Source organism: Toxotes jaculatrix, chromosome 14 (assembly GCF_017976425.1).
Source record: "Toxotes jaculatrix isolate fToxJac2 chromosome 14, fToxJac2.pri, whole genome shotgun sequence".
Classification (NCBI taxonomy): domain Eukaryota; kingdom Metazoa; phylum Chordata; class Actinopteri; family Toxotidae; genus Toxotes; species Toxotes jaculatrix.
The window spans coordinates 15,224,613-15,249,672 of record NC_054407.1 but is presented as its reverse complement, the minus strand read 5'-3'; the positions used below and the strand labels follow the sequence as shown (position 1 = coordinate 15,249,672).

General features: G+C 40.0%; 1 protein-coding gene across 1 annotated transcript in view; it reads left to right on the top strand.

The window, feature by feature from the left end:
• The first annotated feature begins 911 nt into the window (after positions 1–911).
• Positions 912–25,060, top strand: part of LOC121193597 (adenylate cyclase type 1-like) — a 30,299-nt gene continuing 6,150 nt past the window's right edge. Inside the window, exons 1-8 of the mRNA XM_041055987.1 lie at positions 912–1,520; positions 4,636–4,785; positions 5,094–5,212; positions 11,978–12,089; positions 19,847–19,974; positions 20,861–21,019; positions 21,701–21,842; positions 23,163–23,318. Of these exons, the coding sequence (XP_040911921.1) occupies positions 912–1,520; positions 4,636–4,785; positions 5,094–5,212; positions 11,978–12,089; positions 19,847–19,974; positions 20,861–21,019; positions 21,701–21,842; positions 23,163–23,318 (1,575 nt within the window). The remainder of the gene's footprint in view (positions 1,521–4,635; positions 4,786–5,093; positions 5,213–11,977; positions 12,090–19,846; positions 19,975–20,860; positions 21,020–21,700; positions 21,843–23,162; positions 23,319–25,060) is intronic.

Sequence of the window (25,060 nt, the reverse complement as noted above, 5' to 3'; positions counted from 1 at the left end):
TGTGACGGATGACTAATCTTCCCCTGGTAATGAATGAGACACCACCCTCTGAATGCCAAGAGGGTGCTGATGGTAAGGGTGGCTGCCTCATTGGCAACATAGAAATCATATGATGAATGGTATGCAAGCATGCTATTCCATGTCTGTGCCAGCCAAAGAGGCTATGTAGCTGCCAGATTAGAAGAATCTCTAGTGAGAATTTCATGAATCACGGTCTGACAAACACTGCTGTGCAGCACATCTATTAATTTCGCCTCTTTCCCTCTCCTCCTCTGTGTTAATACACTTGTGTGAGAGAAAGGGACAGGAAAAGGAAGGGCATAAATGAATCACTATTTGTAAAAAATTAGATTGCGCAGGGTGTAATGATGGAAACATGTCATGTGTAGGTGGAAAAGAAGGGGACATTGCTATAATGGATGATGCACGCACTGTCCTGTTAGATTGGTGAGGGACGCTCTGCAGCCGCACCAGTCAAATCGTCTTGACTGTGTGTTGAGTAGCTGAGACCTGTCTTATCTTCACCTCATAATGCGCAGGCGTGATCCTATCTGAGCCCAGCAAAAAGCTGTTACCATCTGAACTAGACGTCGTGTGCGCTGCTCTTCATGTGGCGCTCAAGCGAATGCTAAATATTTTTATTTTATTTATTTATTTTGATAAATATATTTTACAGATCGTGTGCAAAGCAAGCTAGGACATGAATGTTTCATTGGTGGCTGATCTCGCCGAACAACACAATCCAACCTGTGGATAGTGTGGAGCGCGTCTGTGGCCACCGGCCAGTCTCCGCTATCTGGGACGCTCTGCCTCCAGCCTGCTGTGCGCGTCTTTTACCCGTTGGCTCCGGTCTGTGTCGGCGTGGGATCCGGTGTTCCGTTCAACCTAAGCTGTGAGCAGGTATTCAGTTTATGAATGGCACTGACATGGAGGAAATACCGTTTCAGAAAGTCAAAACCAGGCGGAAGAGAAGTCACTGCCCACCGGGTGTCCCTTTGACCACCATCGTGTGTGAGGACGAGTTCGACTGCAAGGAGCTCGAGTCCCTCTTCCAGAACTACAACCTGAAACTGGAGCAGACGTCCACTCTCAAAGCCCTGGCCGTGCTCATCTTCATGTCCTCGACACTGGCCGTGGTGGAGTTGCTGTCCGGCCCCAGCCTCACCATCTCCAAGGGGTCCCATCCGGTCCACTGTGTCATCTTCGTCTCCCTGTTCATCGTAACTAATGTCAAGTACCTGCAAGTGACTCAGCTCCAACAGATTGTTAACCTGACGCTGCTCTTCTGCTTCACCTTCTCCTTCCTCTGCTGTCCCTTCTCCCTGGGCGCAATGGGGATGGAGCCCCCGACGTCCCCGGAGCAAGGGATGTGGCAGCTCATCCTGGTCACCTTCGTCGCCTACGCGCTCCTACCTGTGCGGACACTCTTGGCCGTTGTGGTTGGAATAATGGTGTCCATCTCGCATTTGATAGTGACCGCCACTTCTGTCACAGTGAAAACGCAGAAACTGTGGAGAACGGTACGTACATACATTTATACTTTTCCCATCGCCTGTAATCATCATCATCATCATAATTCAACATCATCTACATAAAAATACAGTGTTATAAATCTAACATGGGCCCTTGCAGTGAAACAGACTATTTGGACTTCAGTTCAGCACCAAGGACAGCTCCATGTGGTTAGACTTGATAGGATTTGCTCAGGCTTTGATCAAATTTGACTAAAGTATAATTCTGCCACGACCTGTTTTGGTTACAAAAATGACAAGTTAGTTCATGTCAACTTAGCCACTGGGACAAATTGTAAAAAAAAAAGTCATAAAGGAGAATTGTAGATTTAGAAGCTTGGTCTGAACATCTGGTTGCATTTGGTGGACAAACACAAAGAAACTGTGAATTTCAGCTTGAATACTTGAATACTACTAAATATAAAAACAGTGATTTAAAATAGCTCATTTACTGAGTTTGATAAGTAATAGTGAAGTACTCTATAGGCCATAGCTGTGAAGCTGCATATCTGTAGGCTCAGAAAAAGAAAACAAACCAGGAAGGGGGGGGGGGGTAAATACACAAAGTATTCTGTCTGCCCATGACTGATTCCCCTGGGATATGATTCAGCCCTAAAGGAGGCTGGGACCAGAAGTAGGGCAAATCGGAGGGGCACACACACACACATGCTCCACACCACACTGTATGCTTCACTTATGAAAAAGAGGGCAAAGTCATGCATGTCATTTGAGAGCTGAAATGGAAATTGGTACACCACTCTCTGTACATTTATATCTTTGTACCTTTTTCTGTCACAGTGAAACACACACACATACACACACGTACACACTCACATTTCTGACTGTCATCAGGTGTGAGGAAAGAAGATATGTCACATCAGTCAAACCCTCCAGGGGTAATGGAACATTTCTGCCTCCGTGCAACACATGACATGAAGATTGTGCATTTCTTGGAAGCGAAATTGAGATTTGATCAGTTCATCAGACCCTCAGATGATGGCAGCGTATTTGCCGAGGAGATTGTTTTCCTGTACGCAGGCTATGAGATACCTGCGTAGCCATGTGAAGGACAGTGTTAGCTGTACTACCAGAGATAGCTAATCCATTAAGCTTAGAGATGAGCTGTGTGGCATGACCCTGCACAGCCCAGGCTTGCACCAACCACCCACCTAGGTCCCAGGCACTCAGCCTACAGTAGCGTCTGCTTTCATGGCTCAATCTATCTGAAATATCTTATTACTGAGGTGAGTGTGGAATATAACTTGAAAAAAAAAAGATTATTACAAGCTCCCTATGCAGCTGTGAGTCTTGTTGTCATGTTCTGTAATAAATGAACATGTTTTAAATGTTGTCTCTCAGGAACATAGTCTCTGTTATTTTCAGTACCACATTTTATTCATACATCAAAGAGTTGTAAGTTATAAAATGTTATTTGGCACTAGTCTACAACAATGAATGTCTAGACCAAGCTTAAACACTGAACACATTTTGTATTTGATCCCCAGCATATTTACATCATACACATCCAAGAACTACAATTATAGTAGCCAGTCTCAGAGAGTTTGCCTTTTATATTGCTGTCCATTAACATCAAGTACAATAGTGATAGCATGCATATTAAATGAAAAGCCTGTATGTTCAGGTGTTAGAATATACTTATAGAATATACTTGTTAGAGCAGGCACACATCACCACCATAAAGCACCTTCAAAATAATTGTTTTGCAAAATAAAAGTTAACGTGAGGCTTGTAATTTCCTCACCGTGTAAAACTATAAGGATCAGTCTTACTAACCGTCAATGGTTGAGATAGCTGCTAGAGTGAGTACAGTGCAATAAGGTCAATTGCTATCTGAAGGCAAATTGGGGTTACCACCGCAGATAAGCTCAGGAGTGAGTGTTTTACACCACTTAACCCATTTACGTACTGGAGGCTACAAAGTAACTTGAGCGCCATTTGAACATGTTGATGCTTGCCAGTACTTCTGCCAAGCACAAAGACTGACTGCTGCTGCCAAAAACAGCCTTTTCAAGACAATCTATTATTCATTGGACTGGAAAACATGCCTGTCTGTGGTGTCAGATGTTTGTTAACTATGAGAAATCGTGTGTATATCATATGACAGTGTATTTATGATGCTCACTAAAACATAAATGCCCTGAAATGGCACTATGTTTTTTATGAGCAAAGCCTAATTTGTTATAGCTTTTCTTGAGGTCAAATACTCTGCAGAAAACAATAATGATGAATGACCTAAGGTGCGAAGAGAATGAATTCCTTTATTTTTATGAATATATAATTATTGCCCAGAGTGACAGTTTTCCTATGTGCTAGAGGTGAATATAGGACCTTGTTTGGTTTGTGTACAAAGTCATAGCCAGCCAACCTAGGTCAAGTAGAAAAAAAAAAAAAGAAAAGCTCTCTATTCTTTGTGTCCTGCACAAGGTTGAAGCAGTCATGCTGCTGTGCATTTGATGTGATGGATGAACCAGTGCACAGATTCTCAAAAGTTTTAATGTCACAGACGCCCAAATTAGAGAAGCACTATGTCCCACCATTCTCTCACCTGTCTCCATATGTGAGAATGTTTGCCGGGCTTAATTTACTTTTGATATATTTTCCACCGTACACATAAGGGTCAAAGAGGTAAAAGTAAAATCTGTGATGAGAATACTTATACATAGCCACATACAGGGAATACTCCAAAAGTATTACTTTAAAATGGGATAGTTTATAGTGAATTCATTCAGTTAAATTCAGATTAATTTATCTCGAAGACTGTATTCAGGCAGGTTTCAAGCAATTGTACGCAGCAGTACACAGAACAAAAGATACACACACAATAGATGGGAAAAGAAAGAAAAAAACTTGAGCAAAGTTAACCACAAAGCTAAAAACAATTAAAGACTATAAATATAAAAAAATACGTGGAATTGGTAATAAATACATTAACAAGTAAATATAAATATCTTAAAAAAGAACAGCTAAAAGACAAACGAGGTACTGAGGTTGTACGTTCACAGCAGCTCTTCATGATTTTCTTATACTGCATGTTTTTTTATTTTATTTTTTACAACTGTACTAAAGAATTTAAACCATGTATCACGTTTTTCCCTGTTTGCAGTTGGTTGCCAACACAGTGCTGTTCACCAGTGTCAACTTGTCAGGGTTGTTTGTGCGCATCCTGACAGAACGAGCCCAGAGGAAGGCCTTCCTGCAGGCTCGCAACTGCATTGAAGAGAGACTCCGCATGGAGGACGAGAACGAGAAGCAGGTACAGGCACCCGTACACTGCTGAAACAATGGGTAAAATTAGATGTGTGTCTATGTTTTTTTTTCTTCTTCCACCCCCCGCCCTCTTGTGCTGTGAGTCATTTCGACACATTATTCCCTTCTGTTAGATTTCATACCTTTTTGTCTAGCACATTTCATTTGCTACTAACACTTTGCCCTATAATAACTTTGCTGTGTTTGACTGTATAAATGTATATTTAAACTTATTTTATCTTTCCTCTCTCTTTCTCCCTCTCTCTCCTGACCACACATATGTGCACATACACACATACACACACACACACTCAGGAGCGCCTGCTAATGAGTCTGTTGCCCAGGAACGTAGCTATGGAGATGAAAGAGGATTTCCTCAAGCCCCCAGAACGGATCTTTCACAAAATCTACATCCAGCGCCATGACAATGTCAGGTAGGATCCTCACATCAGCCCCACACAACCATAAACCAGCCACTGTGATATTTAAACTCCTGCTTTTAACAATGGCATTTGAAAATATTCTATAATAAATGATGTCTCAGTGCATTACAGTGCATGCTAAAAAGAAGCTGAATAACTGGACCAAACATGTCCTTTGGAGAGCACACTGAAGGCTACACAATATAGTGTAATCTGATCCAACAGTATCCTAAAACATTAACACTGCCACAGGCTGCAAAAACTGAAATATTTAATTCTTCACACTACCCGCTGTCTCACTTGTTTATTATCAGTCCTGATAAAGCTGAAACCTTGGCAAAGATATCTGTTTAGTATGGGTGGCAAATTTTGGAGCAATGACAGAGTTGTGCTAAATGGGCTACAAGGAACTAATCCAACACCTACTGATGTCAAGGTCAAAATCTGATCATAATTTTGCTGTGCTAAGGCTAATATGCCAGTGGTGCATATGCCAACTTCTGGGCTATCATATCCCAGCAGTACCCAGTGGGATGGTGGTGGTGGGGGGCGGTTTGGGGATTAGGGTTACTTCTGGGGAAATAGAAAGGCAGATTAAGCAACACTAAGTGAGGAGGAGATTCCTCTGGTATTCACACAGTGTCCTGCATGGTTGTCAAGCTTGCAATTGTTTGCGAATGATGTGCTCTACCTTTAAATCATTACTTTTTGCCACAGATTAATGGCTGGTGAATCCCAGATTAACTAAAATGTGTCAAATACAAATAGGTCTGCACAAACTGGCAAATGACTTATCTCAGAGTGGGTATTGTGAAGTTTCAAGCTGTATGAGGCAAATTAATAGACATTTTCTCTGTGTGCCTCTACCCCAGTGTTGCCCTTTGAGAAGTTACAGCGTCTGCTTTTCAGAAGACTGTAGCTATAATACAATGTCAAAACTACAGTTTAGGTTACAGAACACATTACTGGAAAATTACTGGAAAATTGGCACTGGGCAGCAAATCCCCACCTAAGTATTCAGATCCTTTGCATATGAAAAATATAAAACCACAATGAGAGAGGGAGTTCATTTTTACTATGTCATATAGTACTGAGTAGTTTAACCCAACTGATTGTGAAATCTTAATCTGCAAAATAAATACAACTGTCAGATAAATGTAGTGGTGTAAAAAGTACAATGTTGGCCTCAAAAGTAAAATGTTGAAGTATGAACTTCATCAAATGGAAATGGCAAAGAACAAATACCTCAAAATTTTTGTACAGTGCTCGGTTACAGTCCATCAGGGCAAATCTGCATCTCGCTCCTGCACTTCTTTTCCTCCTGACTCCTGCAGCTGTACTTAGCTGTGACCTTTTAACCCTTTGTCAGAAAAATGTAAACAGTACATCTGAAAACATGACGCTCGCTGCTCCACCCTCTGCAGTCTCTAAGTCAGATTGCATTAGTTCTTCCTCTCATCGCCCCTTTTAGTCTGTGTCTCTTACTGTATTGTTAAATCTCCCTTATCATGCTCCAACATTTCCTTGTTTCCTTTTCTTATCTTCTCCTCTTCCTCCTTTCCTCTGTGTTCTCAGAGCAGCAGGGAGGCTTGAGCAGGAGAGTTTGCTTAGCCCCAGGATTAAGTTGCTACAGGGGATTAAATGCAATGGAGACTAAATTCTGGTTGCATAACGTTTTGTGTGTGTGTGTGTGTGTGTGTGTGTGTGTGTGTGTGTGTGTGTGTGTGTGTGTGTGTGTGTGTGTGTGTGTGTGTGTGTGTGTGTGTGTGTGTGTGTGTGTGTGTGTGTGTGTGTGTGTGTGTGTGTGTGCGCGCACGCGCTGTGGTTAAATATGGACACATCTCAGTGGAGCTCTGCTGATTGCTTTTGTGCCTTGAACTCCTTCACAGAGCTCCACCCTTTGAGCGTGATCTAGACTGGATGCAGACCTGATTTATGTGATTTGGGTGGACTGTAATTAGAAAGTAAACAGTGTGCTGCACAATTTACTCAGTTTTCTTTGTTTTGCTCTCAGACTGTGGGCAGTGTTTGATCTGATTAAAATCCAGCCTGGGGAATATTGTAGTAATCAGTCACAAAAAAAAAGAATATGAGTCCGAAGTGACAAACCTAAAGTTTGTTTAACATGCCATGTGTAATATTAGAGCCCCATACTGACATAAACTTTCAGGAGTTAATGTAAAGTCACTGACATAAAGGTATAATAAAAAAACAGGAGTGATTTCTGTAAAGAAATTGAAATAAAATTGTTTCTCAATTTATCTAGTCACCTCTAATGAATTCGTATTTTTGTTATTTATATGACTAATAATGCAAAAACACTGATGAATTATGAGCGTGCACTCTTTAATATCACACTGCTCTTTTAATTAAAGAGCTTTCAGATTTATCATCGCTTTATGATTTAACACCCTCTTGAATACGACATGCATTTTCACTGCTCTTTATGATTGTTTTTTTTTAAATCCGCAAGCATTTCCATCATGTCTATTTATATCATTTCAATCCACCCCCACACACACAGTAAATATGCACTAAATGCTGGTTAAAGACACATTTCCACCAGTGAAAACATTCACTTTACTAAGGAGATATAATGTTGCTCAGTTGACAAATACATATAATATAGGACGCTTTTAAAGACTTTGCAAGAAGTTGCGTTGAATAATTCTTAGAAAATCAGCTGATGGGGAGAATGTGACTTCCTACATTGAATGAGTTCTCAAAAGTCAAAGTTTCATTCTCTCTAAAGAAATATGTTGTAAGTACTGCACTCTCTTCTGTGTTACCCTCTGTATTGGTCAGCACATCCACTGCCCACATACTGTAGCTCCGGAGGGACCCATCCAGAGTTAACCCTTCAGTTGCTATGTTGCTTGCGTCTTCCACTATGTGATTACATTTAAATCACATCTACCAAAATAGCTACAGTAATGCCTCCCACAGAGGGAAATAAGAGATTAGCAGAGTTGGAGGAATAACTTTCCTCTAATATGTGCCGTTGGAGAGGAAATGATGGATGAGGGTGCGAGGGAGGTCGAATTAGACAATATTAGATACTAGAAAAGTTTCAGTTTCCACAGGAATAATCATGTTTGTATTACGTGGCTCGTTCATGTGAACTGTAGCACTTTATCTGCTGTAGATGATGAGCTGAGTCAGAGGCTTGAGTTGGGAATGATGTTTTGACCTTGAACAGAGAGTATGGTGCAGTATAGTAGGTTTTGTCAAGGCACATTGTGAGGCTAGAGTAACTTATAGCTGTTGCCAAGAGTGCCGAGTTGTTTGTTTTGAAGATTTTGCCGGAGGACATTCAAAATCAGATACAGTAGTTCCCAGATGAAATCTACAGTCTGCAACCTCTATGCTTTTCAATGGTCCGACTCATAAATGCACGATGCCTTTGAAGGTCTGAGTTTACTCAATGAAAATGATTCTCAACACAGCTGCAAATTCTGTGTCAAATATCTACCCACACAAGTAGGCACAGCAACCTACCTACACAAAGTCCACACTAGTTTATTTAAAGTCTTAGTGACTGTAAATGCAGCTTGAAATTTATGCACTTGTGCGTTAAAATAGAATTTGAACCATGTTATGCAGACATATATTAAAAGTATGCTGTGTAGTAAAAAGTGAGCCCTAGATGTTTGTGATATTAACTGCATGTTCAGCACACACCCTGCACTCATATTTGTATTTGTCTTTATGATTTAGTTTACCTGTCCCAGCACACGTGGACATGGGTACTAGTTACTGAACAAGCACATGTGTTCTCCTATTTCATGCACACCTCTGGATTTATGTTCCCTTCTGATGTGCCATGTGGAACAAGTTGCTCCTGTTGGTAACACACTTAATCATAAAGATATTAATGAGCTGAATATGCAGTGGCTAACACAAAGATACAACTAACACAAACATATGATAATGTTGTTCTTCTTTTGAATGTACCAGCATCTTTTGACCCACTTTACATGCTGATTGCTAAAATGGTGCAGTGCAGTGTTTACAGACTATACCACCACAATGACTTGACAGTAGATCTTTTTCTAAAGCTGGGACTGAGGAATCGTGTACAAGTTTTTCTGCCAAGTGATCTGATTTGAACAACTCTACTGTTAAAACATGCGTCTTCAATGGCACACTAGAAAGCTGACCTGGGCTTTGAATGGGACCATGCACCATGGTGTGCATGTGGCTGAAATGAGGTAAACACAGCCAAAAATAACTGAGTGAGGCGAAGTTCACATTAGGTTACGAGACATTGGGACCATGCACTCAGTGGGGTGCTCTCTGCGGAACGTCATAGATGGTTTACGCTTCATGCACAGCCACACGCACAGTAGGAGCCGAAGTCATACTTTCCTCAAGACAGAAAAATGTATTTAGGAAATGTTATTATATTATTTTACCTAAATCCTCCAACAAAAGCATGACCAGACTTTGCCTTTTTGGGAGAAGTGGATGTGAAAGTTTTAGAGACAATTTATTTAGATAGCAGACATTTGACTGCTTGCTCAGGGATATTAAATGATTTGCATTGTTAGTCACAAGAAAAACTTCTCTAATAACTTTCTCTAATAAATGCCAGCCTATGTAAAAACACATAAACGAGTGTTCATGAGTGCAAACTTTCTCTCTTCACTCAACTGCTCTTCAGTTAAAGAAGAGTTCAGTTAAAGACTGAAATTCTGACCAAAAAAGCAGTAGTGATTCACATCTTTAAACAAAACAGAGACAGTTCATTGATCATCCTCACGCCCACCATCATTATACTTGTATAATGATGTTAGGTGTAGTAGGTTGTGAATGATTGTTACAGGTGGGCAGTGAAATGATGATTAATTTAACAATCAGGTTTTCTAAGTTTACATGTCAGTCCTTTTAAGAGAATTGCAAGGTGCTAGAGACTTACGGATTAAGTTTCTAATCAGCAATTTAATTTTTAAGAAGGTTTATTCAAAACTAATCACAGGGAAAACTGACGCCGTTTCAGCTTTTGAATCCAGAGCAGTCAAGAAAGAAAATGTGATGTGTTAGTTTAAGGGATTAAATAAGTGGGCATGTGTTTTGTAGGCTTATCAGTCAAAAATCAATTTGTTTTTTTATCCAGCTCTTTGGTCTATTTTTGGGTAATTCCCTGCACAAATTAAAGCTACTTCAAATGTATCCATACACCTACTAGGTGTTTTATCTGAAATACATTATGCTGCATAGTTCAGCATAGTTCAGTCAGACTTTCAGTGAATTAAACTTTAAATGTTTACACTAACACAGTATTTAACGTTCCAAATATTTGTCACTCGCAGATGGTTGCCGATTAAAACGTTCACACAAATTGAATCCATTGCCCCTCATTACGGTGACATCTGTGAGACAACAAAATGACATTTAGCAGCTCCCCCTTAGAGATCCAGCACTCTGTCACATTGTGAAAATTCCAGCCCACATGAAGACAGCAGCCTGCCATCAGTGCGAGAGTCGCAGACATGCAAGTTGTTCAGGACAGTCAGAGTTTGATGACTAATCCCCTTCACACCCTCTGTTGCCTCAGAGCACTCAGGGCAAATCCTTCACGGGAAAAGTTCCTGCTCTGCTCTGATGCAGACTGATAATGAGTCGTCTCTAAGGGGCATGAGGACCATATTAAGATACCAGAGTTTTCAATACTGGTAACTGTTGTCAAGCTATAGTGAAACGTGACCAATAAGATAATAAGCACAAATCACATCTGGGCTTAGTGTATGTAAAAAAAAGTGAAAATAATGTCTGCCAAAGCAAAGTTAGAAGCTGAGCTGAAGTTTGAATTGTTCATTCTTTTTGTGTAGGAAGGAAATATTATCAAAAATGATGCTGCGGCTATTGTGCAGAATTTTACATTTGTCAGAAGAGAACCATTTTTGGACATATTTGTGGATTTAGACATCTGGGGCGGCGTTGCTAGGAGATGCCCTGTCAGTTTCTGTGCTGTACTAGCAACTGGAGCATACCATATCCCTGTAGTCCATGAATGTTGATCCAAGACAGTTTTTTCCCCGTTTAAATTTTTTGCTTTAAAATGTCTGACCCATCGTGCTGTTCCCACTCGTGTTAGTTGTCTGTCCTTGTCAGGGCAAAAAATGAACAAAACTTTGTCTTCTTTTTGGTAAAAATATCTTCTTCTTTTTGGTAATGAAAGTTTTGACCACATGTGGGCATGAAAAAAAAATATCTGTGTCATATACTCTGAATTACTTTTGAGTTCAATTTTAAACCTCAAGCACTTTTAGTTCTATGTACCAATTGTCTGAAGGGAATACAAGTTCACGTGGAGATGGTGACAGCACCTTGATGGCTGCATTATATCCTAAAACGGCTTTTCTCCAGCTCCAAACAGGACATGTCTCCACCTTGATCCCCGTGAGAATGCTCTCGCTTCTATTTTGAGTCGCTCAGCTTGACTGTGCTGCTGGCCAGTTAGAGAATAGAACAGGCTCTCTCTCTCTCTCTCTCTCTCTCTCTCTCTCTCTCTCTCTCTCTCTCTCTCTCTCTCTCTCTCTCTCTCTTTTTTTTTTGCTGCAGGTCATTAATTTGAATGTTTTATTAGTTTGCTTCAAACACATTGTCCAAAGAGAATGTTCAAATTGACTTTGCCATCCTAAATATCATTTTAAACAAATTCCTGAGAGCTAATCTGATCAGGCACCCAATAATCTTGTTTCGTTGATACAGTATAACATGCTGCTATAAATAACTTGCATTGACTCAGTCGCTTCTTTTCTCTCTCTGTTACAGCATCCTGTTTGCAGATATAGTGGGTTTCACCAGCCTGGCCTCCCAGTGTACAGCCCAGGAACTGGTTAAACTACTAAATGAGCTGTTTGGAAAGTTTGATGAGCTTGCCACGGTAAGTCAGTTATCGTTCCTTGGACAAATACAGTCACTGTTGGCATAAAAAGCTGCTCTTTTTCTCTGAGTGTACACAAACTTTAACACAGCAAGGTTTTGTGTGTGTGTGTGTGTTCTGTTTTGGCCACAGGCTGCTGGCATGTGCCACTGTTGTACCAGCTTAGCATGATGTCACAGTGAATACTGGAAGCCCATATGATGCTTAATATGATTACCCAGTGCTTCATTTGAGGAAGAGTTGACAGACCTCTTTAATCTAGGCCAGATTTACCCTGGGCTAAACCTCGTCTCCACTCTGGTTGTGTGAATGAACTGAATGAAGGCGGCCACTGAGTTGCACTTGTCCCAATCTCTCTCAGTTGGCATGTGGAAAAGATTTCAGCTCCCCCATCTGTCAATATTTCACTCTTTGTGATTTCAGGGATGAAAATCCGCTCAACTTTTGCTGTGACTTTGACCGTTGCTGTCAAACTAGTCGCTTTGAAATGTGACGCTGTCAACGCTGGTGTAACAAAATCTTCTTGGCATGCTTTTACTTTAAGACAAATTAATCAGTATAAACGTACCCCTAAAAAAAAAAAGTATTGTTATTGTTCCGTCTCCTGTGGTGTCACTTTGGCTGACACATGCAATATATTTGTTTGGTGAGAAGGTTGAGGCCCTGAGCCCCTGCAGATCACCCTGCCACAGCCTTATCTACATGTAATCTGGCCTCTATTACTTACACTAGGCACATGCCCTTGTCAAATCCATTAATCCATAGGATTACAACTAACCCTTTTTTTGCTTTCATAGAAGGTTTTACTTGGCCGTGTTAAGAGGTTCTATTTTTATCTTGTTTGTTTACACTGCACAAAATTAGAACTGACAAAAAAAGAGAGTGTCTCTCATTCGACTTGTTACTGTCAAATAAATGTCATTGCCTTTCCAGTTAATCTTGGATCAGTTGCTTTACCTGGCTCTTGCTGTTTTGTATGTCAGCTGCAGTCTGTCGTTATCTTACAGAAAGTTACATTTTACCCTGAGATGCGAATAGCCAAAAAACAAGATGATTCTATGCGTTAGTGATGGCAACAAGTCAGTGCACTTTAATTCAAGCTTTTTTTCTCTCTTTCTCTACATTTCAAAGACCCTACATTTAATTTAGCTTCGGATGATACATTTTCACTTTCATTACCCAAAGTCATTTAGCTAGAAGAAACGCTCTCTTGAGCTATGTCAATTTTCTTGCTGTTGTGATTTGAGCTGTCTCATTCTTTTAGTTACAACTGAATAGATTGGACCGATGTCCGCTTGGCTGCTAGCTGGGAGCCTCGTATTACTCTGAAAGGCTGTCCCCAGCCATGAAACATGTCATCAAATGTTCTAGCCTTGCCCTGACCCAAAGCCCCACTCATTCTGATCCACTTTGGCAGGAAGTGGCAGTGCCAGTGACTCATAGTTGTGGTCACTGTGGGCACGCAGACTCTTTTCGTTCCATACGAAGAGCGGGCGATGCCACATGGCCACTGGTTATCATCTCATAATACCATTCCAGCACCATCCCCACACCACCTGTCCACTCTTTGGACTTGTCAAGCTGCATGGGAAGTGGGCCAGGAACGCAGTGTTCTCCTAAAGTGCTGCTGATGTAGTAGACCAAGTCTCCTCTCCTCTTCTCTCCTGAAGCTATTAGGCACAGTTTTTAATATAAATGATGATAAGACAGCAAATATGAACCTAGCTATCTCAGAAAGCTTTCATTCACCCTGTCTGATGACAGTCTCATCTCCGTTTTTACCTAATGATATCAGCTTCTGAATTTCATACATGATCACTTAATGTAATCTTAGGCAGTTATAGACATTTCTGTATTTGCACATTTAGAACCAGTTTGCCACTTTTCAACATAATATCCATTATTAGTCGTTTCTAATGCTCACAAAAGGAATGTGCTATTTCTGTTTACCCAACCTGTGTCAAAGAGAGAAGTACATGTGCTTCATTAATCTTTAATTTTAATTAATCATTAATTTTTAGAAATGAAATCCTTCTCTGAACTCAGGATCTCACCAAATTTACATCCGGTATCACAGAAAACAATAGTCTTGCCTTCTTGGACTGTGCCGTATCAAGTAGAAGGGGGGGGGGCGTTGCTTGAAAATTGAAGTTTACAGGCAACCCACTCACACTGATCAGTATTTGTTGTTTGATTCCCACCACCCACAAGAACACAAGCTGGGAGTAATTATAACTCTTCACCACCAGGCTGAGAATCTGCCGACCACCGCTGAGACTGAAGACAAGGGGCGCAAACATCTCAAGCTCTGAAACCTTATCACTACCCAAACTTGGTCCTCTTTGAAACAGTGTGTGAACATAACACCAGACTGACACACAAAGCAGACACAGTGATTATTCTATTCATGGCCGAAGTGTCCAAGTTTACTGTAGCAACATGAAGTTTTCTCTGTCAGTAGGATTTTTTTCATTTGGTAGCTTAAATTTAACTTAAGTTTTAGAAGAGGGAGAAGCATTTTAAAGTGGATGATAACTAGCACATAAATGGACACACCAACCGATCATCTCCAGGCCCCCTCACTCTATAAACACTTCCTCTCTCTGGCTGAGTTTCCAACAGTCTGTCCGGAACTTGAAACAACAGTTTCTGTTTTGAGAGAGACTCTGTGATTAATTGATGGTTGTTGTGATGCTATATAACATTAATAGCTCCGGACTGGATGCACTTTTGTGCCTGTATGCATGTATGCATGTGTGTGTGTGTGTGTGTGTCATTGCTGTTTCCATGGCAGAGATTCACAAAGCTTTTCATTCTTGTCTCTCTTTTCTCTCCTCTCGCAACACCTCCCTGCATCACAGCTTTCAGACTCCTCCGCTCCTTGTCTCTCAGCTTTTTGATTGACATGCAGCAGCCTACTTCCCTCAACTGTGTCTTTTATGCCCTGTGGTTCTCTGCACTCTCTTCCTCTCTCATGTTTCCATTTTTAGGATAGCTCAATGATGTATCTATCTACTGTTTCTTACTTCCTCGAACAAGTCAGAGTTCCCTTTTTACACATACATGACTGTGAAATCTCTTGTTTTTTTCCCCACTATTTTTAAAAGATTAGCAAATCACCCAAGCAGCATATCTGACATTCAGTTGTCAGAACTATTATCCCCTGTTTAAACATTACACTGTAAGTACTCAATTTACTGGGAGAACTGACAAAGCAAATACTCATCTAGTCATAAGTAACCTTAGATGCAATTTCAGTCATTTGTGAGGAAGCTATTTCTTGTAAAGATTCCCAAAACAGTGGAAGAGATTGATTTTATAATTATATTCCCAAGGAAAGTGTTATTTTGCCCAAAAAAAAGAGAAGAAAACAGAAAAAGTTATTTTTGAATCTGTTTAAAAAACCTTATAGATAATTTGTATTTCTGCAGGTTTACATAATAAAAAATCTCATGCCAAGAAAAATGTAGGACAAAAGTAGTACCACTGGTTAAGAAAAAAAAAAGTATTATATTTAGATTAAGCACAAAGAGTGTTCACTGCCCACACTGTGATAGCTGCCTGCCAGAAAACTAAAGTCTGGGTGTAAACACAACTCAAATAACCCTGTTTGGGTTTGTCTCATGAGCAGTTGCAAGGATCACTGTCAAGTCCCTCAGATGCTCGTGTGCTAAAAACTGTGGACTGGAGCAAAAACCCAAACCAAACAAACTAGCTTAGTTTTTTGATAGAGGGGTAAAAAAAAGAAAAGATTTTGGACATGAGGTAAAATTTAGATTTTTTTTTTTTTTTTGCATCATTCCAAAAAACAAAACAAAACAAAATAAAACAAAACTGGTTGCTCGTTGCTTCCATTTGTGAAAAATAAATAAATTGTTATTATAAATTTGTTATTTGTCATATCTGTTAAATATATCTACATGAATAGGTTAACTTCACAGAACACCCGTTTGCTCCTACCCACCAGGTTGAGGTGGGTGGAGGAAGTGTTGATTTATTATTCATTTATTGTTGCACATAAATTACTGTGCATTAATTCAATTCAATAAGAGAAGCCCAACAGAAGCCCATTGCAATGAATCACTGTCTGCCCATATTGATGAAATGAAATCCTTCAACAAACCGGCAGATTGGAAAAATGTTAGTTTTTGCCAAACATATGTAATAACCTGATAGAAAATGAATAAAATAGCATGATTGCTTTTAATTAGAATGAGGAAAAATTGTTTTCAGCTGGGTTGTGCTACTCTACAATGTATGAGCCAACAAGGGCGCAGATTCAGAGACAGAGAGTGGCAAGCACACATTCTGCCTCGTGTCCTTTCAGCTTCCCAAAGTTGCAGGAGTGGAGGGGCCTAATCTTTAGCCCCATCAATAATGTGTACACAGCGCTGATCTTTGTCTTTGTATCAAAGACTGCCTCTCTGTCCTTTGGAGACTTGTAGGAAATGAACTGCTGCTGCTCTCAGCTGGTTCATCTTTTCCTTCGTAATAATTTACTGAATGTTCCCCTTCCCTGCATTTGTCTCTTTGTTTTTGTTTTTTTTTTTTTGTTTGTTTTGCTCTCTTTGTCTGTGTGTACCGAAGCATTTGCTAATTTGCATCCCCGCAAGCATATGCAGCAGTTACCGTATGTAAGGTGCCTGGTAATAAAACTACACAACACTTTTGAGGGTTCTGCTCTCAGTATATTCTGACCTCCCTGAAAACATGACATAAATCATCCAAAACAGTGCTCTTAAAAATATTCTTTCTTGTGCTTCCTTTCTAATGGAAACTGAAATAGATGTCACAGTCGGGTTCAAGTCCGTACTACACTGTACCCATCTTTCTTCTGATGACCACCCAGATTGCCCACAGTGCCTCAGTCACATGACAGTGGTAATCCTGCTTGGGTCTGAATCAGGCCTCCTAAGCCCTCACAGTGCAGATTAGCACAGGAAAAGTACAGAGTAGGAGACTCTGTAAGTACCAGGGCTTTCCCTGCTTCCTGTAGCTTCAGCCATGCCATGTAGCTCCATCTGTCACCACTCCACTATGACCTGAGTTACCACAAAGAGAAATCATTGGCTCCCAACAAAAAAGTTTTTATTGAAGAAATGAAAATAAGAAAGACTTATAGAGGATAGCATTGAAATGAATAGGGAACCTTCTGAATCAGTGAATATATTAATATTCAGCTCAAGATACCAAATTTCAGTTTTTAAGTAGTCTTGTCTTTTGAGATCCATATGGGACTCACACCTTGCTACATTAGATTACATCCATTCTAAGATGTCTATTTGAAATAGAGCTGTCTGCACAGAGGTCACAGAGAAAAGGAGTCTTGCCTCATCTTGAGTATGATGGAGTGAAGTAACTCAAAAAAGCAGCTCCCTTCAAAAAGAAGCTCCCTATTTTCAGTGTTTCAGTTTTCAATTACAGAAAAAAAACAGCTTTGAAGTAAGGTATTTTGTTGTTAATTTTAGCACCCAGCTCATTCCACTGACCATAAAGTCAGTTTTAATTTCTTTTATTTTAAGAAAGGATTAAATAACTGTTTGATCTCCAGTAGGGAAATTAAGTATTACAGGACCACAAGAAACCAGGGAGATAAGAGCAAAATACATATAGATAGAAAAATATACTGTATGCAAATACATCTAATGTGGAAAAACAGATGTGCATAAATGTTCAATGGAGCAGTTTTCTCACATCACAGAGCAAGGTATCATGGTAAATGTATATGACACACACACACATGATATTCATATGTGTATAATTATATGTGGTGTAGCTTTTTGTATCTCAAATAATTTTGAATCCTCATTTGAGATCAAATAGTTCCTACTTCAAATTTTAAATTCAATATTCAGGACAACATTTTAACAGAACACATCTCTCTCAAGCCAAAACTATATAGAGCTACTCAACAGTTTATACTTCTCTCCGTATAGGTTCATTCATTGCTGCTGAGTGCTCTTTCCTTTGTACCTTTGTGTCCAAGAATATATTTTACATGAACAGCACATATGCCTCTTTGGCACTGAGCACTCAGAAAGCATGACCACTGCATGTAAAACTGCACGATAGTAGTAGCGGATAGTTGTCGCTAACAATCCCTAACTGTCTGTCTTCTCTGAAACTCACATGGCTCGCATGTTAAAAATAGAGCATCCGTCTTGTCTTGTGCCCACCGATGTGCATAATTATGAGTCTTTGTGCTCTTCACATGCATGGCCAGCGATCCCATTACCTCCATGGAAACAATAAAGGGTTATGAGAAGGCGTCCACAGTAACCCGGTCTCCCTGGTAAAATGAATGTCTGTTGCTCATATCCTCTAATAATGGGTTGTATTTGTAAGCCGCCTTTTCATGCCACCGCGTATTGTCCCTAAAAAGTGAATGTGACTCACCTTATTCCCTAAAGTGAGACTGATCTGTTGATTTAGGGCTGAATTGTGGGAACCATTTCTGTGTTGGTGTAAATTCAAAATCCCAAGAGTTTGGGATAATGAACATGTAAAAACAAATATTAATCCACATGCACATTCACAGCATATATGCTTTATTTTATCTGTCTTATCTGACTTTCACATTGATTTGTATACTGATTTATTTGGCTTCATGGGTGCCTCCCATACATGGAGTCCATCTCAGTTCATCCTTCACTTATGTATGGCTGTCAGCCTTTGTAGATAAGGTTGGGTACATCCATGTAGCAGCAGTGATAAAAAGCCAGCTTTATGTTGCCTCCACCCTGTCTGATTTGAACTATATGCCCGCTTGGCAGGTGATCTCATTTGGATTTCCTCATGTTTTAGCACACTTGCACAAAACACTAATTTGATCCAGGGCCACCTATGAGTAGTCAACATTTTATCCTGTAAAACTGCTTTTCCAATGTAAACAGTAGTGGGATGTCTGGTTGCAATACTTTCACTCTAAGAAGAAGAAAGAGAAACAGGTCAATATTTTTTGTGAAATACACAAATTCACATTTTTTGCCAGCACCTGCTTAGCTTAGCTTAGCTTAATATAAAGTTTGGAAAATATTGTTATGAAAAGGTGGACAGGATCCCATTTGACACTAATACACATGAACAGGAGCTGTTGTGTTCATGGGAACTTAAAGCTTAACCAGAGGACTTGCTACCCTGAGTTGAATTAGGATTTTTTTTTTAATACTGATTTTGATGAGAGAACTGTTTTGTTCCAATTGCAATTTCTTTTAATCTCAGCCATCACCAGTGTAATTTGCCTAAAATGCTGAGGGCTGACATATTTTCACGCATCATAAACATTACAGTGTTATGATAAAAGTTTTACAATTTAAAGTAAAACCCTCTAAGTTTAAAAAGTCATCACTCCTCCACCATTAACTCAATCAACCTTGGGAAGTGCAGCAATGGATAGCTCGAAGCTATACTCACAAATTACACTGATGGATATGGACCTGTGTAATGGATAACCTATAATTAAATGTTCGAACACCACTGGTCTCAGACATCTCTTTTGCATCTTTGATTAAACGGGAGGAATGCTGCCTTTTTTGCACTCTGTTGTGAACAATTACTAAACTCAACATGATGACTAAAGGTTCATTTTTCATACGTAAAGAGGGCAGAACCACTATAGCACCAGTCTGAATTTAATAAAATTATGAGGTAAAGATGGATTTTTTTTTTACTGATTGGCTTGTAGTGGCTCATCATTCATGCAGGATGACATGGAACCACTGTTTTTCTCTCTTCACTCTTGTCTTTTTGACTGACAGGAGAATCACTGTCGCAGGATTAAGATCCTGGGGGATTGTTACTACTGTGTGTCTGGACTGACCCAACCCAAGACTGACCATGCCCACTGCTGTGTAGAGATGGGTCTGGACATGATTGACACCATAACGTGAGTGGTCCCATTTGTCGATGTAATGAAATAACATTGATTTTTCCAAGTGTAAATGAATGAAATCATCACTATCAGTCTAATAGAATATGCTTCCAAACATGCACTGCAGTAGCTGGAAGAAAGTGTAATCTTTATTTTATTTAATAACCAGTGTTTAACTGAGTCCATGATGAGAGATCTCCTTCAAGTAGGGCAAACTGCAGCCTGATTAGCCATGTGTGCTGTGAGTGAATTCTAACACTGAACATTTGAGAGCACAGAACCACAGTTGGCCGAGAGAAAAGGTTTTAATGGAGAAAAAAGTGTTTGTTTTCCTCTCATTCCCCTGCAAAGTTTGGAAGTGGAAAAAAGGACCAAAAGAAAGTGAGAGATTGAGATGCATCACAGGATTAAATCGGATAGTTTCATGACTCGACTTGAGGTCTGTTAATTAAGAGTAAACTTTTTCTTCAACTCTGATTTAAAAAAAAAAAAAAAGCTCAACTTAGCAGTCTCTTTTGTTCTTCAGTCTATTTTGGTATGTTAAGTAGCAAAGTAGAGCACTTTTGAACAACTTGTGCTTCCTGTCCACTTCCTGTCAGATTGCCACGTCTCTTTACAAAGAGTGCTAGTTACAGATTGTACATTATTCTGAATTTAGGGTGTGTTGGTCACCTGTGTCTAACCTCAGTCATTATACACACAGTTTTACTGATTTAAATGTTTGTCTGTACATCTACTCAGGCAAATTTATCAGTAATATATATATATGTCTTTGTTAATTTTCAGTTTTTTTGTACATCTTCTGTGCTGCCTTATTTCTTTCTAATTATAGAAATAGAAATAGATTTAGCTTTAGATACCAACATGAACTCACCCCAGCATTTGTGTTCTTCCCCTGTAGGTCAGTAGCAGAGGCCACAGAAGTTAACCTGAACATGCGCGTGGGCTTGCATACAGGTCGGGTGCTCTGCGGAGTGCTGGGCCTCAGAAAATGGCAATACGATGTTTGGTCCAACGATGTGACCCTGGCCAATGTGATGGAGGCTGGAGGACTACCCGGGTCAGTACTAGACATTTTAAATTCATGCAAGCCTCAGCAACTATGGACAGCAGTTTTCTTTGACTATTCTACAGCGGTGCCTTGTGAATATAGTGTATCTGTCTTTTTTTTTCTTTATTACAATGCCCACTAGCTTCCACAAAATAATTGCTAATGTTTTGCTAATAGCAAAAAAAAAAAAAAATCACCAATTTAAAAATAACACAGAACCAATGGAACAACGGATCTTATTTTACCCATGTGGATTTTTCAAATGTTATCCAATACTTATGAGACTTATTAGCCTTTTTCTGATGCGAGTGGTTTAAATATTGGTAATTATCAATAAACAAGGCAATCTGCAGTGGAAACGAGTACACTCACCTCAAACATACAGTCCAATTTTTTGTTGTTTACAGAAAAAAAAAATGTCAGAACTGATCATGAGCCAAATGATGCTTTTCACAGCATATTAAATGGAATAACTGAAAAACAGTAGTTGGTCTTTGTATATACTCATATTTGCAAAATCCCATCAGGAGCAGTTTTCCAGGCCTTATTTTGACAGTCCCCTGTAACACTTGACTCCTCTGCAGATGACCTGCAGAGAACTGTTTGTGCCAAATGCATCTAATGGCATCAGCTGCAGTGGCTATGAGACTAGTTGTGCTGTGTGTTATGCCTGCCCTGTCTGTGCCACAGGAAAGTCCACATCACCAGATCTACACTGGAGTGCCTAAATGGAGACTATGAGGTGGAGCCTGGAAATGGTCATGAAAGGAACGCCTTCCTCCAAAAACATGAAATTGAAACCTTCTTTATAGTGCCATCTCACCGACGGAAGGTATCGTATTGTTATTCTGTACTGAGGAACAGATATTCTAAACACTGCATGTATTTCTTTTAGGAAAATAAGTAAGATGACATAAATCAGATATATGTTAAGATGAGACTTCCTATTAGCCCTTGCCCTAGCTGAACCTTTTAATACCTAGACAGTGTCCTCTACACATTAGCAAAGCTTCTGCAGGTCGTGTGCTAATCCATATTAATGGACCTGTGTGGTAAATCAGAGTAGGCGAGGTTGAAAAAGTAGGCTTATCTTGACCAGTCTTTACCTCTGTGCCAATATGTACAATGAAACCATCCTTCAAATAGAAATATAGTGTGACTACAGCATCCAGCAACATATGATGGAGCTTGCACACATTTGTTGTTGAGCTAATCTCACTTCCAGCCTGTAATGGATTGGACTGGGCTATAAAGAGAAAGAAAAAAAAACAGCCCGTGGCATCTATCAACTCCAATCTGCACTGTCCGACAAACTTACAGAGATATGTGTGTGTGTCAGTGCTTACACATAAACACGCACATCTCCAACAGATGTGCCACAAGCAGCTGGAGAGGGAATTTCAGTCTTGTTTCTGTATACACCAGGCCTCCTCTTCCTCTTCCTCTTCCTCCTCTCCTCTCCTCTCCTCACTCCTGCCTCTCCTCTCCTCTCCTCACTCCTGCCTCTCCTCTCATCATAATTTCTTGCAGCAGGTTTCATGTTATGCAAGATAAGGCTTGCACATAGGTTACATGGGTCCTTATGTGAACCTGTAACGTCCCAGTTGCGTGTATTTTTCTTTGATATGCGAGAGACTTTGCTAATCCTCTTAATAGAGCTGATGGTTAGACTTCATCAAAGGCATGGCTCAGAGAAAGATGTGCCCTGACTAAGCTGTGCTGGATAGGCTGCTACTCTCCCTGCTATAGTGTCTTTAATTACTCCTACTTAGGGACACACTTCCACACTTTGTGTACTGAACAAAACATAAATTTCTTACTACAGATGACACACAGACATTTCCACAAAACCCTTTAACAAATAATTAATCTTGATCATGTTTTTTAAAATAGTATTATAACAGAGAAATGAAGCCGGAAGAGTAATAAACTAATAAAGTCACGTAAGGGGATTGACCTGCCGTATTTGAACCACTTTCCAGTTAAAGTCCTGAACCTGATAATAATGATTGCATGCGTGTGTGTGCATGAGCATGTGTGCACGTGCATACTGTCCAATGCCTGTGCATGAGTTATAGACCCTTACATAATATATATTACTGTGTGGGATATCATGACTTAATCCTTGTTCCCATTTCTTATCTGGTGACAGATATTCCCAGGATTGATTCTTTCGGATATAAAGCCCGCCAAAAAGATGAAGTTCAAAACTGTGTGCTACTTACTAGTGCAGCTTATGCACTGCAGGAAGATGTTCAAGGCTGAGATTCCCTTCTCCAATGTCATGAACTGCGAGGACGGTGATAAGGTATAAACTCTCAGTGTCTGTGTTGACGTTTCTGTTTGTTCGTGCTGTGATTTAAAGAAATAGAGACTGAAAGTAAGAAGTGGTGTTTCTTCATGTGAACTCATGGACATACAGTAGATATTAACAAGAAAAAGTCCTGTATCCATTACTCTTATACCTATATACTTTGTTCATTAAACATTGTACATTATTAGCAGAAATCTTTGAAGTAAAGTCAAACCATATTGTTGCATGTCAGGAGTTATACAAGATCTTTATGTTATAAGTTATCTGAATTTGCTGACCGCAGTTTAGGAGAAAATAATTCAGAATACCCAGTAATTCGAAAAGGCTTCAAAAGCTTGTTGTTGCAGCTGGATTTCTTAGTCAGTTAATAAATATATGGCTTTCAGGGGACGTGTACTATATCATAAGAGGGTGGGAGGTGATGGTGAGATATGTTCAGGGTGTACGATCCCATCAGCTATAATGACCTCAGCATGTTGCTCCTGCCAGAGAGCAACATGCCATTTCCCTCTCATATACTCTCACTGACACTGGCAATCTGGTTAAATGTCAGAGAGCGTATTTGACCTTGTGGGCCTGGAAAGAATTCCTGTGGCCTGGCAGCTGTACAATTCTTGCACCAGCTGTTTTAATCCAGATTTGCAGGTGTGTGTACGTCTCTGTGTGCTTGCGCTATGTATTCATTACATTGTGGGAACATAAAACAGGCTCACACCTTTCACATACAGGGACTCAATTCCCCCCAACCAAAAAAATAGTCCCCCCACACGATCAATCATTTATACGACTAAAATTAGGGATGTAAAGCATATAGGAGTTATGGTTAAAGTCAGGACAAACATCTGGGGGAATTAATTCATGTCAAAACAATGTCCTCATAAGTATAGTAATACAGGTGTGTGTGCATGTGTGAAGCACACCCAGTTTTGGATAGAATCACATCAAGAGGGTGTTACATATGTGTCAAGAGCTGTTTTGATGGAATTTTAAACATCTGATTAAGCACCGTCTTCCCGCTTTTATTATGTTGCCCTCAGATGCTGCATCTAGTAGATATTTTCCTCACACTACATATTTGTGTCTCCCCTTATGCCTGCATTACCAGTAATGACAACACCCTCACAGCATAGACAGAAAGCAAATTAGTATAAAACAGACAAATGGAAAAAGGAAAAGGGGTGACATGTTAAGTTATACATACACCTTCCACTGAATGGTAATTTCACATTCAGACCACACACTCTTCATCCATGTGAAATGAAATATGCATTCGAGGCACGACTGGGGAGCAATATGAGGGACAGGGGATGAATGAATAGGATTTTTTGGTGCAGCAGACATGTCTGCCTGATGCGTCCTGTGCTACGCTGAGCACAATATAGAACATAAGGGGAAGTCAGTGTCTGCAGGCCACCGTGTTGCTGCCGTATAAACGACACAAAACGATAATGTGAGAGAAGCACAGGGAAATAAGGGATAGAAATGGGCAGAGGAGAAAGAAGAAGGACTAGGTGGATGGAGGGAAGACAAAAGTGAAAAAAAGGAGAAAGTAAGCAGGAAAAGATGAAGCAGGGACGTAAAGAAGGAATTGGGGAAGAATATGTTAAGTGGGGAAGAAAGTGAGAAAGAATATATGGAAGCAGGGAAGAAAGGATGTAAAGCACACATGGAAACAGGAAAGGAAAGAAGGAAAACAAGGAAGAATATATGGGAGCAAGGAAGGGACTAAGAATATA